Source organism: Elaeis guineensis, chromosome 14 (genome assembly GCF_000442705.2).
Source record: "Elaeis guineensis isolate ETL-2024a chromosome 14, EG11, whole genome shotgun sequence".
NCBI classification, from domain to species: Eukaryota; Viridiplantae; Streptophyta; class Magnoliopsida; order Arecales; family Arecaceae; genus Elaeis; species Elaeis guineensis.
The window spans coordinates 63,341,919-63,357,766 of NC_026006.2; the positions used below are offsets into that span (position 1 = coordinate 63,341,919).

General features: G+C 36.8%; 2 protein-coding genes and 1 long non-coding RNA gene across 8 annotated transcripts in view; 1 reads left to right on the forward strand and 2 right to left on the reverse strand.

The window, feature by feature from the left end:
* Positions 1–30: 30 nt before the first annotated feature.
* LOC105057196 (uncharacterized) lies at positions 31–5,325 on the reverse strand. The gene is made up of 6 exons (XM_010939702.4): positions 4,583–5,325; positions 2,952–3,152; positions 2,766–2,865; positions 1,267–1,470; positions 1,073–1,135; positions 31–753 (listed from the first exon to the last, which is right to left on the reverse strand). Exons 1-6 carry the CDS (start codon positions 5,323–5,325, stop codon positions 646–648), a joined length of 1,419 nt encoding a protein of 472 aa, XP_010938004.2. The 3' UTR covers positions 31–645.
* Positions 5,326–5,408: 83 nt separating this feature from the next.
* Positions 5,409–6,093, forward strand: LOC140853709 (uncharacterized). Its single transcript, XR_012136797.1, has 2 exons — positions 5,409–5,711; positions 5,885–6,093. It is a non-coding gene; the product is annotated as an uncharacterized lncRNA (long non-coding RNA).
* Positions 6,094–6,137: 44 nt separating this feature from the next.
* LOC105057195 (uncharacterized) overlaps positions 6,138–15,848 on the reverse strand; it is a 28,995-nt gene continuing 19,284 nt past the window's right edge. For 3 of the 6 annotated variants that reach the window (XM_073248567.1, XM_010939698.4, XM_010939700.4), the window contains 3 exons: positions 8,161–8,216; positions 6,743–6,806; positions 6,138–6,528 (listed from right to left, as the gene is read on the reverse strand). In XM_073248567.1, the coding sequence (XP_073104668.1) occupies positions 6,468–6,528; positions 6,743–6,806; positions 8,161–8,216 (181 nt within the window). In that variant the 3' untranslated portion in view covers positions 6,138–6,467. The other 3 variants (XM_010939699.4, XM_029268146.2, XM_073248566.1) reach the window with 3 other exon arrangements.

The window sequence follows — 15,848 nt, forward strand, 5'->3', positions numbered from 1 at the left end:
TCACATCATTGCAGCATAAGACCTAAGGGGTGCTGACTGATACTCACCATCTTTACCTGTTAATAAACTATTATGCTTGAAAAACATATTACAGCTTGGCCTGACCTATTGGAATAAGCAGATTTAGCAATCTTGAGCACAACCCACGATATAAGAAAACCAATCTACACTGGAATGGTATAAGCCTCATCTTGAGGTCGGGATTGTGCCCTGTTTCTTGGAATGACATCAAATTCTCAATGCAGTTCTTGATCGAAACTCAGGCTTGGAACTTTGGCACCCCAAACTTCAGCTACTCTCTTTTTTCGAAGACCTCTATTGGGCATGTTACAACAAAATTGAAGTTCACGCGATAACTTCCCTTTCTACAGTTCACATACACGGTTAGATGCAACCTACAAAGTACAAAAAAGTCTAAACTGATGATGGCAACAAAGGTAAAAATGCACAGGACGCCTTTTTCAAACATCTTTGTGTTATGCTGACCTTGGAATTGGAACAGAAAGGGTGGGATGCAAAGTTCAACCTATTGACCTCTCACCTGTGCTTTTGGTGCTGTCAGAACATAGAATTTTTACCTCCGTCGGTGGTTTAAGCAGCAAAGCCAGAAGCTGATTCCATGTCAATGATTTGACCTCTCATCAGTCATCTTACATGTCCAAGTTCCCTAGCAATATGAATGCACGCGGCCATTGGACAATTTGTCTTGACCGCATTGGGAGCAATATGGGACCTGCACGCCACAAATCCTTCCTGCAAGCAATTTATAAAAGGAAGATGCAAAACACCATCAGTAAAATGAACAACTTAATTGACAATACTGGGTTATCTCCCAGTTCGCAAGAAGCCAGTATTAGGACAGCGAGGATGTTACATAGCAGTAAAACGGGTCAGCCCAAGACATACTTAAAACTGTAAGTAACATAATCAGAGAAGGGCAAGGCTGGTACGCGATACATGAAGCAATACATCTATGCCGTGGAAAGAAATGAATCTCCACAATATGTCCCCAAATGACAGTTCATTAAGTCATATATAGGCACCGAACTAAACAAACAGAGAAAAAAGGTACCTTCTCTAAAGTACTGATCAGGGTACTGATGGGAGGAGAATTTATTTTTGCTCGGCGAGCAATCTGTAAATAAGGAGAGAAATGTATCATTTGAAGATATTTAAGAATCAGGGCATCAAAGGAAATGAAAACTGTGCATCTCGTAGAAGAAATCAACAGCCAGAGAAGGGAATTAAAGGTATAGTGTTGTGAACCTCATCAAGTTTGATGTATCCAGGAGGAAGTTGAGGATCACTTTCATCAATCATTTGATTTAGAAGCTTCTCTAAATCAACATCGTTCTGTTTAGTAGATGCCCATCCCCACTCTCTAGCTAATTTTAACATTTCAGTTAAATAAGCAGCATCATGAAGAGGACCAGTCCAGAGGGGGCCAGAGACAACCACCGAACTGGAAACCTGGTAAAGAAAACAAGTAACAACCAGTCAAAGCTATCTGGCAAAACAGCATCAGCTTTGTAAAACTGGAAAAGCCCGCTAAGACACATCATAAGTTTGCAATTCTCCAAGACCAATCAATGAAAAGAAAACATACAGACATGCATATTGAGAGGAAATTCTCAAGGTAGCTTAACTAACACATAAGAGGAAGCATCTGTGCTGATGTTTTTTCCAAAACTGACAATTAACATCTGATGATTTCATTTGATGAGATCATAGAATGAATTTCAATTCATGTAAATCTCATCTAACAGATTTTCATGAGTGTAGAGTTATGCCAAATAAGGACATTAAATAATTGTTAATTGTCAATTCTATAATGATGTATACTTGACACACGCATTTCTCAGACAGCTGCAGGCCCAAGTGGGTCCCACATATCACTGTGAATTTGGTCATTACTTGAGGTGAATGTAGGACTGAGACCGGATCGGATACAGATCGGATATCACCATATCCATATCCATATTTGTTTTGTCTGACGAATACAAATACGGATACGGATATTATTCGGATGCAAAAATTCATATCCATATTTGTTTTAAATGGATACGGATAAAATTCGAATACTGGAAGTATAGATATAATTACAGATATTACTTAGATAATTAAACTTTATGACTACATAATTAAAGATATTATTAAATAGATGATAAATCAAGTTAATAATATATTTATATAGTTATATATTTCTCTTAAAAGTTAATAAGTACTATATAAAATCATACGGGATCACAACATATAGATTTGGATATTCGGATGTGAATCGGATAGTTGTCTATGCATATCATTTTTCTTTGACGGATATAGATACAGATACGGATATTAGTCGAATCCTAAAATTTTTATCCATATCTGAATTGATTCAGATACAAAAATGGATCCACACGGATAATATCCATTCCACTTTCACCCCTAGGTGAATGCATTAAGTTTTCATTTTCTTTCTTTTTTTTTTTTTTTTTACTTTTTTCCAGCAAGAGAGAATACAGTACATAAAGCTGACACAATGTGCTGCATTCATTTGCTGCATCAACCATGAAACATTCATTTCATTTTATTTCATAGTTTATAAAGACATGGAAGATGAATTGTAGTAGGAAATTCACCAAAATTACAAGAATGAGATATGACCCTTTTTTTTTTGTAATATATTGGCATATATGGATTTTATCATTCATGATCGCATATAGTGTTTCAATTTCCAATCCCCTTGAGGCTTTAAGTTGTTGCTTGGTTTTCAGAAAAAGTACCCCTCCATTTCTGCAAGGGCAAGAAATCTGCCCAAGCTCTTCCCAAGGAAAAGTTTGAGAATTTCCACATCGATTGCAGTAGCTAATGAAACTATACCAGCTGCAAAGAAAAATGCATATGACATAATGTTACTTTGGAGAACTGGATAACTCATGGTTAAAGAAAAATCATGTATGTTGTCTCACCTGTTCTTATGTGGCTTTCCACGAGCCACTTGCAGCATGACTCTGAATACGGGTCCATGGTATGAATAGTATGAGAAAAGCGGGGATAAATGAAACCCTAAAGCCACTGCTTCTCGATAGGCACCACCTATAAGCATTCGTAAACCAATCTCATTTGAAGATGGCATCGGGCGAACATATGCTCCATATGAAGCCAAAGAACTACAAAGGAAGAGAAGGTTACAAAAACAATGGCAGCTACAAAAGAATCAGATCAAGAAGGCCATCAGTTACACATCAAACTTGCACACTGTAAAGCATATACAAGGATGGTAGACAAACAATCCTACACTACCAGAGGAAAAAAAAACAAGATAAGAGTTATGAATGATTTGCAAAGAAATGGAAGATGATTTTTGTTTTAGTTGGTATGCAATGAATGAAACATATCAGAAAAGTTCTTGATATACTAACATATGATCCTACCTTCTCTTTCATTCAGACACCATACTTTTCATTGATCTTATGTTAATGATCTTAACAACTTTTGGGTTTTCAATGTCCACTAGGATTGGTGCACATTTGATTTAAGAGCAGTGCATGTTCCATACTTCCATGCCCCAATCATAATGCATTTCAATGGTTACAAAGTTATTAACTCAAATACTCGATTAGCGAAAATCTACAAAAATGAGAAGTCCATCTTTTTTTTTTTTTTCTTTTAATAAGTAGTAAAGTACTTCCTGGAGTGGCTTAGACCACTGATGTCTCTAGAAGCCTTAATATAAGTTTTAACATTTACAACGTCTAGAGTTTGGCTGTAGGTTGGATTACAGAAATTTGTCATTAAGATTCAATTTCTATGTTGCTTCAAATTCTTAATTTATGATCTGAAAGCTAAACTGTTTTTCATTTCAAAGTATCTCTTTTCACTTTCTTATCATCTATTTGTCTTACAAACTTGATATCTATTTCCATCTTCTCCATCAAGTAACTTCCTCTCTCTTGCTTGGTGCAGACTCACCTATCTTTTATGTATTTATTTATTTGATAATTGCTTCCTAGTCCTCCTTGCTTTTCTCCCTTGGCAAAGCCCACGTATGCCAAATAAATCATCTAATTTTACTACTCCAGTCCCATAATCTTCAAAAGAATTAACCCGAACATATACAATCTATCAATTAAAAGTATCGGATGACAAAAGAAGAATAGCATTGTCTGTTCCGGCAATAAAAAGCAATATCTATCTATCACAAGCAGCATAAGGTACACAAAGTGACCTCTCATCACACAGCAACAAATCGAAACCATTACCATTTTCAGCAAACTCAAACCATGAAACCATGTTACCAAATAGAGTACGGTACATGTTATTACACATTCAAAGGCTTAGTATGTGTTTCAAGGTAATGCCAAAATCAACTAAATATTTTTGCATCCATGATTACATATTATCCCAATCCATGGCATTTGACGTAATCAAACATGATAACCAATGGAACGATTATGGACACGACAAACTCGTGAAAACAAGAATAGATCCAAAAAGAAAATTCATAAGGGGCACCAAAATCTCACACAATTTCAGATAATATCTTTCAAAAATCCAGGTTCAGAATTAATGCACATATATCAAAACGTCCTGTACTTACTGATAAGGCCGATGCCCGCCCGATGAGTACCCATCAGTCGACGTGATGTACAACAAGCCTCCGATCTTGACTGCAGCAATGGCCAAACTCATGAACGACGAATCACTCCCAAAGGAATCGATATCCACCAAATCAAAAAAGTCCCGTTGGAGATAACACTCCGCTAGTACCTTATTCGCAACCAGATGCGTGACCACCCACCTCCTATCCCCTTCAGGAGAAACCCTAGCCTCTCCAGAGAGGTTGGAGAGGATGAGGCCCCGGTAGCCCTCGAAGGCGTCGTTGGCCCACACGAAGGCCGCGCCGGCCTGGGAGAGGTAGCGGAGGGAGCGGATGCCGCACCCGCACATGGCATCGAGGACGCGGAGGCCGCGGCCAAGGGACATCCGGTGGAGGGCGGCGGCGAGGACGCCGAGGTCGCGGCCGACGGCGCTCTCGCGGCGGAAGAAGGAGTCGCCTGTCTCGAACTCGACGCCCCGCTCCACCTCCTTGGAGCCGGTTAGGGTCAGGGGCTTTCGCCGGGGTCCGGTCCTGCTTCTAGCGCTAGGGTTTCGCGGATGGGGGAAGAAAGGGAGAGGGAACAGGGTTTGAGGGATTAAGAGGGCGGTCATGGCGGGAGGGAGCGGGGACAGCAGAGCGTTAAGGATTTGAGGACTACTTTTACGCACGGGTTTTGTAGTATGACGACGGCGAACAGCTTCCGTACTTAAGTGAAACAAGCGAGTTACCACGCCCTGCCTCATAATGCCATTATGATGATTTAAAGAAAAAAAAGCGCCATTTCAATCGCATCACAAGAGATGCCCTGTAAAATTGAGCGCTGCGTGACACGGGAATGTGTGATTCAGCGATCGGTATGATCCCCCGGATCATTTATAAAGCATCATGAAGAGTGCCACGTCGGATTGAGACTCTAAGAACAGTCTCGCAGCTGGTCTGGGACCACCCTGCCTTACTTTTAAGCCAAATTAATTTTAGAACATCACATGTGGTTATAACCTCGCAATCTTATTTGGAAAGCAGGCTTATATGCCGGGCCAGATGCATAAACCGAAAGGGTGATGGTGCGATCTGTGAACAAATGGCACTTTGACCACCAGATTTCATTTGAAATCAAACTTCTTATTAGGTAATTTGCCTCTATACCCTACCCCTTTTTAAAATTTGTAAGCACTGTTATCTTGAGGTCGTTCCCTTGTCTTCCTTACATCTCAAGGATGATTAAAATCTGGTAAATTATATGATGCATTTTACCATGTTTGGATGTGCCTAACCTCTGCTGCTTGATTATGAAATGGACAGTCCAGATGGTTGATCGGAAAACCGGAAGTTGAAGTAAAAAGTGACAGATATCTTGTAATTAATGGAGAAGCTGTGTTATTTCAAAACCCCTTCTTTTGGCTTCCGTCGCTTCAGCTAAACACTATTTTAGGTTGGTCATGTTAAGCAATACATTTTTTACCAAAAAATACAAAAGCAATACATCGTATTTAATATGTTTTGACCTCATAGTTCTTCTCTTGGCTGCATTTTTATTTAAAGAAAATATCAATGGTTGATGAAAAGAAAATCAGAATTTTTTTTTGACCCTGCAATCCACATGCTTCAGACTTTGTTAGCAGCTCAACATTTGTGTTGACCTATGGTACAACATCACATTGTTGTTCAGAAAATAGTCTGGTACAAAGCGGGTGTTTGAATATGTCACTATAATTGATGCGATCAGTGAGTTGTCTGATAATGCCTGTGCTGCTATTCTGATTGTCCTGTCTTCTAAGTTCTGCAACGTGATTCCAGGCATTCGACAATCAAAAAGTATTCGAGATTTGCAGAAAAGATTGATCAACCTCCACAGTTTTCCTCAGTTTTTCTCAGAAACAGAAGATCATTCAACCTTTGCCACTCCTCCAGGGATACTGCTTTCTGCAACAGTCTCCCTCACAAACCTGGAAAGATGGTTTGAAGTTTCAGATATATACTTTTGCTGGAAAACAAATAATTCAATTTGATGTTAGCAAGCCCTGGATAATCTGCAGTTAAGTGAGTACTCATGAAATTCAGCTATTACTTGGTTCTCCAAAGATATACGAGGAGAGCATGTTTATGTCATTAGCTAAAACATCCACAAACTTGTAACAAATAACAGGCAAAAGACAATACCTTGCAAGCTTGTCTTGAGATGATTGCAGGACATAAATTGCAAGAATGAAGGAAAGAAGGAGACCTACTTCCAAAATGCACAAAGAAATCCAAAAGAAAAGAGGTTAAACCACAACTTATATGATATAACAATGTATTTATAAATCTTTCTGTGCAATTTAATGATACTGAAATATAATTCATGATTCATTCTCCCATGTTTTCCCACTCCCAATATATCGGCACAATATAAATGCTTTAGGAAAGGTAAAATATTTAAATACAGTTGGAGAATTTTCACATAACCCAAATATATGCTGAAGGACATCAAAGCATTGGATCGGCTTCTCCAAAAAATGGCAAGCCATATCTTCAAATAGGCCTAATACGATCCAAGTCACCCAACTATTTCACCTCATAATTTGGACTGTAGCTTTTGAGATGCTATTTGGATAGAAATTTGAATGAACAAAGAAGCTGATGTGCTTTAAAATTTGAAAAAGAACTTTCATCTGTAAGTAGTCATGTGCAGCACGCTTTCAGTTTCATAATAGCCTTGATTTTCCTAAACTGACATCAACTCTGCAGGTGTAAATCAAATACTAGATAATGTTGAAAGCTGGATTTGCAAAATCTGCACCAAAATAGCATGCTTGGAGCATGATGCATCTCTAACAAAGCTATCCTTTAGTTAAGAACAACTGAAATCAATGTTTTCACTTTGACATCACTTGTGGAGAATTACCAGAAATCAATGTTGATCCAAGATCCTCCATAACAACGAAAATATATAATCATACATATGCCGATTCTATCAATGTAAAATCAATGATGGATATTAATTCAACCACATGACTGAACCAAAATTATATGTTTTGGGGGTCTTTTACCTATGTTTGAGGTGGACAAAAAATGGGTAGTGCCAACAAAATTAGTGCTAAACATACTGCATGTCATATAACTTCTGAATCCACAGCATTGATCATAATCCACACATCTTAAAGCATATGAAAAACATGTCTCCAGACATTTGGATGTTTCTAAACCATAAATTAAATCGAAACATTGTAGACACCATTGAATTGATCATTCTGAGGCCACTTGATACATAAAAAAATAAAATAAAATAAAACCTTTCCTTTTGGTCTCTAAGCATTTTAGGCGATGTAAATCATGTCTAAGCAGTATGAATTTCAAAAACATATATCTTTCAGCAGTGTGAATTTTAAACATAGATCTATCATCATTGATTTTTCATTGATAGGGGATTAAGGGTTCAATCCTACTGGTAAAAGCCTTACCCCCAACCCCCCACCACACAAGCAACCCCCCCACCCTCAAAACAAAAGAAAAAAGTACATAGATACATATGCCGCACACAAACATGGAAAATCACTCGCTAGGAGGTAAAATTGAGAAGATATTAGAATACATATTACCTGATCCAAACATTACATAAAATCCCCCTGAGACATCTATCTCTGACTGCTCCTCCCTGTCATCAAATGTATTAGCTTGATATTAACCAACATCCAGACAAAATCGGTTGATACATTTTCCAAGATTGCATGCACACCATACTTTGAACATAACCTAATGAATTTCACACATGCATGATAAAAATAGTTCACAGCAACAAAACAGCTATGCAAGAACAATAGAGGGGCCGCTGTGCTACAGGCTCAAGGTGAGCACTTTGTGGATTAGACCAGTTTCCAGATAGATCACTCCAGCAATTGTATATCAAATCAGCCAGTCCACTGGTTTGTTTGAAACAAAGCCAGTCTCAACCCCCCTCCCCCTCCCAAAACATTCCACAGACAGTGCACCAGAACTTTTATCTTACGGTTGATGTCATGTTATTGTGGACATCTACATATGATCATGTTTTTATTTTTGGTAGATGATGATAATGTCATTACAATATGGACCTTAAAATTATATGGATATTGACATGAGTCATAGTCTTTGGCGGATGATGTTTTAAAGCTCAGCCATGGATATTTTTTAACTATTTCTTGCATGAAGTTGATAAAAAGTATTGATCTTTGATACTTAGTAAGAAAAAATATTGATATGTTTTAGCAGCTCGCCTTGGGTTCATGACATCTGCTATAGCACCCACTATTCGCTATCCGCCATGAAACATCCTAGTCACTATGTGCCCGCCATCTGCTTTTTGATACCCAGGCCATGAGCATCGAGAGGCTCAACAGAAGTGAGACTTTTTAATAACGTTAGTCATAGAGGGAATTAGGACAAAGCATAGGTGAGAAGCTTTTTTAACCACAGAAATTGAAAAAAAGCAGCAAAGGTATCAGCACAATACTGAGGTGTCTTAAATTTACTGCAAGCGCACGATGTGCAATGTAGCACGTCCGGCGAATACGAATCGATCCCACGAAGAATTGGATTTTTAAAAGTGTGTTCAAATATTTACTCAGGTGAGCTTTAAAGAAAAAGAGGAAAGATTGTTTGTTGGATTACTAACTATCAAAGCAGTAAATTAATTAATTATAAAGACAAATAATCTAAAAGACCTAAGGCTTTTGAATCTACTAGACCAATGAATTAGAGAACCTTCCTATGGTTTATCTTATAATGTCCCTCGATTAAAGAGTAAAACATGAACAAGCATGGATCATGAAGAGATTTAACTTAACTATGACCCATCAAGCATTTTGCTTTCATCTTAATTAAGAAACTTTTTTTGTCAACCACTTCTCTTATGTTACCCAAGTATGGGCTATGAAGGGGCTCAAACGCAACTATAACCCATCAAAATTTTCACAAGGAGAAGAAAAAATTTAGAGATTTGTGAGCCTTCTACCAATCATCCCCTCTTGCACCAAATCAAACATGGACTACGAAGGAATTCTTACCCAACGATAGCCCATCAAATCTCTTGGCAAGAGAGATGAAAGGACTCTAAAAATCAAAAGCTCGAAAAGAAAAATTAAAAAAAAAAAAGCTTCTATTCATGGTCTAGCTTCATCGCAAACCCCAGAGTGATTGCTTAGCCAGACATAGTTTGATTTGAAGTTCGAAAAAAAAAAATCTTATACTACTTGCTGGAATTTAACTTGCGAAAATTAAAAATTGCAGAATTAAAAGATGCAGAAATTTAAACTATTCTATTGCAGAAATTAAAATTGTAGAAATTAAATTTAAAAAAAATTAATTTATTGCTAAATAAAAATTCTGATACAAAAATTTTTAACTCCTAAGTTATTAACGAGGCTTGAAGTTGGAACAGAAAATAAAATAAAATAAACTCTCTTATAAAATCTGGCTTCTATTCCTCTCTTGGCTTGGGGCCAACCTCCTCCTGATTGACTCTCCTTCTCATATGTTGGAAGGGTGGAAGAAAGTAAAAACAAGATGGCTAAAAGATTTAAAAGATGAATATGCCTGCTTGTCACACGGACCCCTACAAAAATTATGGTGTAGAGAGAGAGATATCTAAGAGTGGAGGCATTAGGCTTTATTTATAGGTGTAAGCAGGAAGAAAGTTTTATGTTTTTCCGATGTGAGACTAAAGAAAAATGGTTGATATTTATTATTTTTTTTAAACTCTCTGTTCCATCGTGAGGTAAGAACCACACCCGCATCACATCGACGCCGTGTCCCATGTGCGTGTATCCTTTTCTGCCGCTTGCCGCGTCACCCAGCCGCATCCTGCATACAGCCTTGGACCAGCTCCCACATCCAATTGATTTGAATTCCAAACGCCCCCACCAATAACTCCCCATGAGCCGTGCTCCTTGTTTTGAATTAAAAAGCTTCTGGATCCCACTAGAAATCTGCCATCTCCTGTGTTCGTGCTTCATTCCTATGCGGCCCAAGCCACCAAGAACTCTCCCTGAGCCATGTGAAGATTTTTAAGATATTACTGTAGCTTTTCACATGACTCACTAACCTTCTTATGGACCAAGTGGTCCATGGTGGACCACCAGCTTGCAGATTGGATCGGATTGGCTTTCGACTTTGAATTTAAATCCATTTTAACTCTATTTTTTATCCCATTTAATCTTTTTAAGCCAGCAGATCGGACTCTTCATGTTGGTGCACCTCTTTTCTGCAAAATACACAAAGAAGCATCAATTTTAAAAGAATAAAAATAATTTGATCCATAATTAATGCTTCTATGGGCAAATTTACGCACTTATCACACCCCTTAACTTATTTATTGCTAGTTCCTTAGCAATACAATATATATAATTTAAAAAAAAAAAATATTTCATTAAGATCATCCTTTACAAAAATAGACCTAGAATTGAAAGTCAAAGAGTTTAGCAAGTATCGCTAACTAAATATTGAGCTTTAAAAGTAAATTTCGTAGTTAGTACAATCAGAAACTTTCTTAGAATACATCTAAAGATCTAAAGCACGTGTGTTTGTGATAACTAACTTAAAATTTGAGTGCTAGCTTGTAAAGGACAAATGTATCTTCTCTTATCACCTTACTTTGGTTAATTTTCTATACACCCCCAAATAAAGTTCACGAACTAAGGTAGCTTTCACATTGCCTTCTTTTTCTTTTTTTTTTAATGCGGAGCATCATGACCTTCCCCTCACCGTTTGACGCGAACTTCCACACTTGACTTAGGTGCATAGATCCGATTCTAAGCTTAGGGCAATCCACATATACTCTGTGTTTTGTATTTTTATTTTAGACAGGTAGCTCTTTCCTCAAATTCAAATTTTTGATTAGAGTATATATCAATCATCAATTTTAAGTGATAATTGAATCCTTAGTTGACCTTACAATCAATATCTATTTTGTCTTCTCAGTGTGCATGTGTAGTTAGAAATACTAATAGCCTTTAGGTGATTTAAGTAAAATCCTAAAAGTCTGCCCAACTAATCTACTTAACCCGCTACAGTTATTAGCAAATACTCTCTAACTCTTATTATTCTTTTCCTAGTCTATTTTGCTCAAGATTTTATTTCTTGACACATGGCTTATTCAAAATTTTTTAAATTTTTTTTTTTAAATTTCAAAAATTTTTATGGGATATATTTTTCAAAAATTTTTCAAAAATATTTTTAAAAGATTTTTTCTACCCCCAACTTAAATATCATTATCTCTAATGAAGAAGGAAAGAAAACGTAATGCAAGAAATAAAAAGAAAGATGTCATCTGATGAATGTGTTCTATTTTGAAGGTGATCTATTGTAATGTTGGCTTGAAAGTTCGAAGCCCGAAGATGGGTATCTCTGTTTATTCGATAAAAAAGATATTAGTTTAAAGAAATTGAGTTGTCTCCCAGAAGCGCTAAGTTTAATGTCTTTAGTTAGACAAAATATTGCAAGCAAATTAATCGAGATAAGTTGGTTCATAGAAAACCATGATTTCGTCAAAAAAAATTTTGGATAGTTTCAAGAATGATTTTAATTTTTGACCATTAACTTTAAACACAGCACCATTGCTTGGATTTTCAATTTCTACAGCTCCATGTGGAAAGATTTCTTTAACTAAGAATGGTCCTGTCCATATAGACCTAAGCTTTCCAGAAAATGGATGTAATCTAGAATTGTACAAGAAAACTTTTTGTCCAAAAGTAAAAGATTTTCTCATAATTGCTTGATCATGAAAAACTTTGGTTCGTTCCTTGTACACCCCAACATTCTCGTAAGCTTCATTTCTAAATTCTTTTAAATTCATTAATTTGAAGCTTTCTGTGATTTCCGACTACGTCCAAGTCCATATTTAAATTTTTAATAGCCCACATGGCTTTGTGCTCTAGCTCAACAGGCAAGTGGCAAAGTTTTCCAAACACAATCCTATAAGAAGACATTCCTAGGTTAGTCTTGAAGGCGGTTCGGTATGCTCATAGTGCATCAACTAGTTTGGAAGATCAGTCCTTTCTATTGGCATTAACAGTCTTTTTCAGAATTTGTTTGATCTATCTGTTCGACACATCTACTCGTCCACTAATTTGAGGATGATAAGATGTGGCCAACTTGTGGGTGATATTATATTTTTTCATTATGGTCAGTTGCAAAAGTGTGTCCCTCGATCACTAATGATTACTCTAGGAGCGTCAAAATAGAAAAAAATATTTTCTTTTAGAAATTTTATAACCACTTTGCTATCTGTGAATCTACAGAGAATAGCTTCTACCTACTTTGAGACATAGTCGACAACTACTAAAATGTATTCATTTCCAAATGAGTTTGAAAATAGACCCATAAAATCATCCCCCACACATCAAAAATTTCAACCACTAAGATTGGCTTCAGAGGCAACATGTTTCTTTTGAAGATTCGTCCCATTTGTTGACATCGAGCACAACTTCTAAAGTACTCGTATGCATCCTTAAATAAATTGAGCCAATAGAATCTACATTGAAGAACTTTGACAGCTGTTTTTTTGGATGCAAAGTGATCACCATATGCTTGGTCATGACAGAAAGATAAAATGCTTCTAACCTCATTGTCTGGGACATACCTCCTAATAATTTGGTCAGAATACTGCTTAAAAAGATATGGATCATCCCAAATGAAATACTTCACTTGGGCAAAGAATTTGTGACTGTCCTGAGTGATCCAGTGAGAAAAAACTTTACCAATGGCTAAATAGTTGACAATATCGGCATATCATGGTTCAGTGAACACGGACATGAGCTATTCATCAGAAAAAAATCATTGATGATTAGTTCATTAAATGGTGCAACTATGATTCGAGATAAATGATCAGCTACTGCATTCTTTGTTTTTTTTTTGTCCCTGATTTCTAGATCAAATTCTTAAAGGAGCAAGATCTATCGTATCAAGCGCGTCTTGGCGTCTTTCTTTGCTAGGAGATGTCTAATAGCTGAGTGATTAGTATAGACAATGATGTGTGACCCAACCAAATAGGACCTAAATTTTTTTAGGACAGACAACGGCCAAAAACTCCTTTTCTGTGGTAGCGTAATTAAGCTGCGTATCATTTAAGATTTTGCTCGCATAGTAAATAACTCTAGGCATTTTATTAAATCTTTGACCTAAAACTGCACCCACAGCATGATCCGACGCATCACATATGGGTTTGAAAGGTTTAGATCAGACAGGAGGATGAATGATGGAAGCTGAAACGAGTGCCTTTAGGGAATTCAAAAGACTCTAGATACTCAGGAGTGAACTCAAACTTAGTTTCTTTTACTAACAGATTTGTTAATGGATGAACCATTTTGCTAAAATCGACAATGAATCTTCTATAGAATCTAGCATGTCTTAAAAATGAATGAATTTCTTTGACAGACTTGGATAGTGGAAGACTTGCAATCAGGTCTACTTTGACTGTCCACTTCAAATTTTTTTCGAAACTACATAGCCAAGAACTATCCCTTCTCTAACCATGAATTGACATTTTTTCAGTTGAGAACTAAGTGCTTCTCCTTACATCTTTCTAGGACTAATCTCAGATGATCTAAGCATTCGGAGAAGATAGGGCCACAGAAAAGTCATCCATAAAAATTTTCAAAAATCATTCAATCATATCAGAGAAAGTGCTGATCATGCATCTCTGAAAGGTTGCCGGTGCATTACATAATCCAAAGGGCATACTCCTATAAGTAAAGGTTCCAAATGGACAAATGAATATAGTCTTTTTCTGATCCTCGAAAGCTATGGAGATCTGATTATAGCCAGAGTATCCATCAAGAAAACAGTAGAACTCTTGTCCGGCTAATTTCTCTAACATTAGATCAATAAACAGCAATGGAAAGTGATTTTTTCTTGTAGCAGTATTCAGTTTTCTATAGTCTATACAGACTCTCCACCCCATTTGGATCCTAATTGGGATAAGTTCATTTGCTTCATTCTGGATCATCGTTATCCGACTTTTTAGATACCACTTATACAGGACTTACCCACGAGCTATCAAAGATGGGATAGATAATTTCATTATCAAGTAACTTTAGGATTTTCTTTTTGACTACATCCTTCGTGGCTGGGTTAAGTCTTCTCTAAGCATCTCTAGTTAGTTTGATCTCTTCCTCTAGGTGTATCCTGTGTTGAACTATGGAAGGACTTATTCTCTTAACATCAGCCATAGTCCAGCCTATTACTTCACGATTCTCTCTAAGGTTGCTAACAACTCTTGTTTAGGATTTAGGTCAGATGCAATAATTACAGACAGGATTTCCGCTGGACCTAAATACGCATACTTAAGATGCTCGGAGAGGGATTTCAATTCTAATTTGTGTGCCTCTTCTATTGATGGCTTGAGTGATGGTTTAACCATTTCTATGATTGGTTTAGTGAGAGGCTTTTGTCTCTAGCTAGTCCTATTGCTTATAGGAATTTCATTGATGTCCTCAGGTTCATGGATTGGCCAAAAACTAGAGTCGAAGTTGACTTCCTCATTGCTAATGTTAATGGGTTCATAAATTTCTTCTTGAATTACATTTACATCAGCATGCTGGGTGGATTCCTATTCTAGATTGAATATATTCAGTTCTATGATCATGTTCCTAAAAGATAACTTTATAAATCCATTCCGACAGTTGATTTCAGTATTTGCAGTAGCTAAGAATGGTCTTCCTAAAATAATTGGGATATCACCCTTGAAATTCGCAACTAATTCGATCTCTAAGATGATGAAATCAACAGGAAAGATAAATTGCCAATCTTGATTAAAACATCCTCTACCATTTCCTTAGGGATCTTATGAGATCTATCTGCTAATTGTAATGTGATCCCTGTCGGCTGAAGTTTTTCCAACCCTACTTGCTTATCAACTAAAAGAAGAAGAATTTTACACTAGCCCCTAAATCTAGCGAGACTTTCTCAATGTGGGTCTCTCCAATATCATATGAAATTGTCGGAGATCCTGAATTCTTATATTTTATTGGCACATGACTAGACAAGTACGAGCTCACACTTACTGCAAAAAATGCTCTCTTGGGTACATTGGTGATCCTTTTCTTGGTACAAAGATCTTTTAAGAATTTAGCATAGATTAGAACTTATTTAATCATGTCTAGAAGAGGGATATTCACCTAGACTTGCTTAAACACTTCTAATATTTTATCCAAATGTTCTGATTTTTTATTGGACCTTAGTCGATTTGAAAAAGAAGCTCTAAAAATTGTGGGTTCTGAGATTGGTGTACAATCAGTTTCAGAAGCTTGTTTGT

What these genes read in the sequence shown, in the direction of transcription:
- LOC105057196 (XM_010939702.4), bottom strand. Translation starts at nt 5,325, where the DNA reads ATGAGGCAGGGCGTGGTAACTCGCTTGTTTCACTTAAGTACGGAAGCT. An exon ending in GGCGGGCATCGGCCTTATCA is followed by an intron (nt 3,153 to 4,582) that starts GTAAGTACAGGA and finishes CTTCCTTTGTAG; the next exon opens with TTCTTTGGCTTCATATGGAG. An exon ending in GCCCTTGCAGAAATGGAGGG is followed by an intron (nt 1,471 to 2,765) that starts GTACTTTTTCTG and finishes TTTCTTTACCAG; the next exon opens with GTTTCCAGTTCGGTGGTTGT.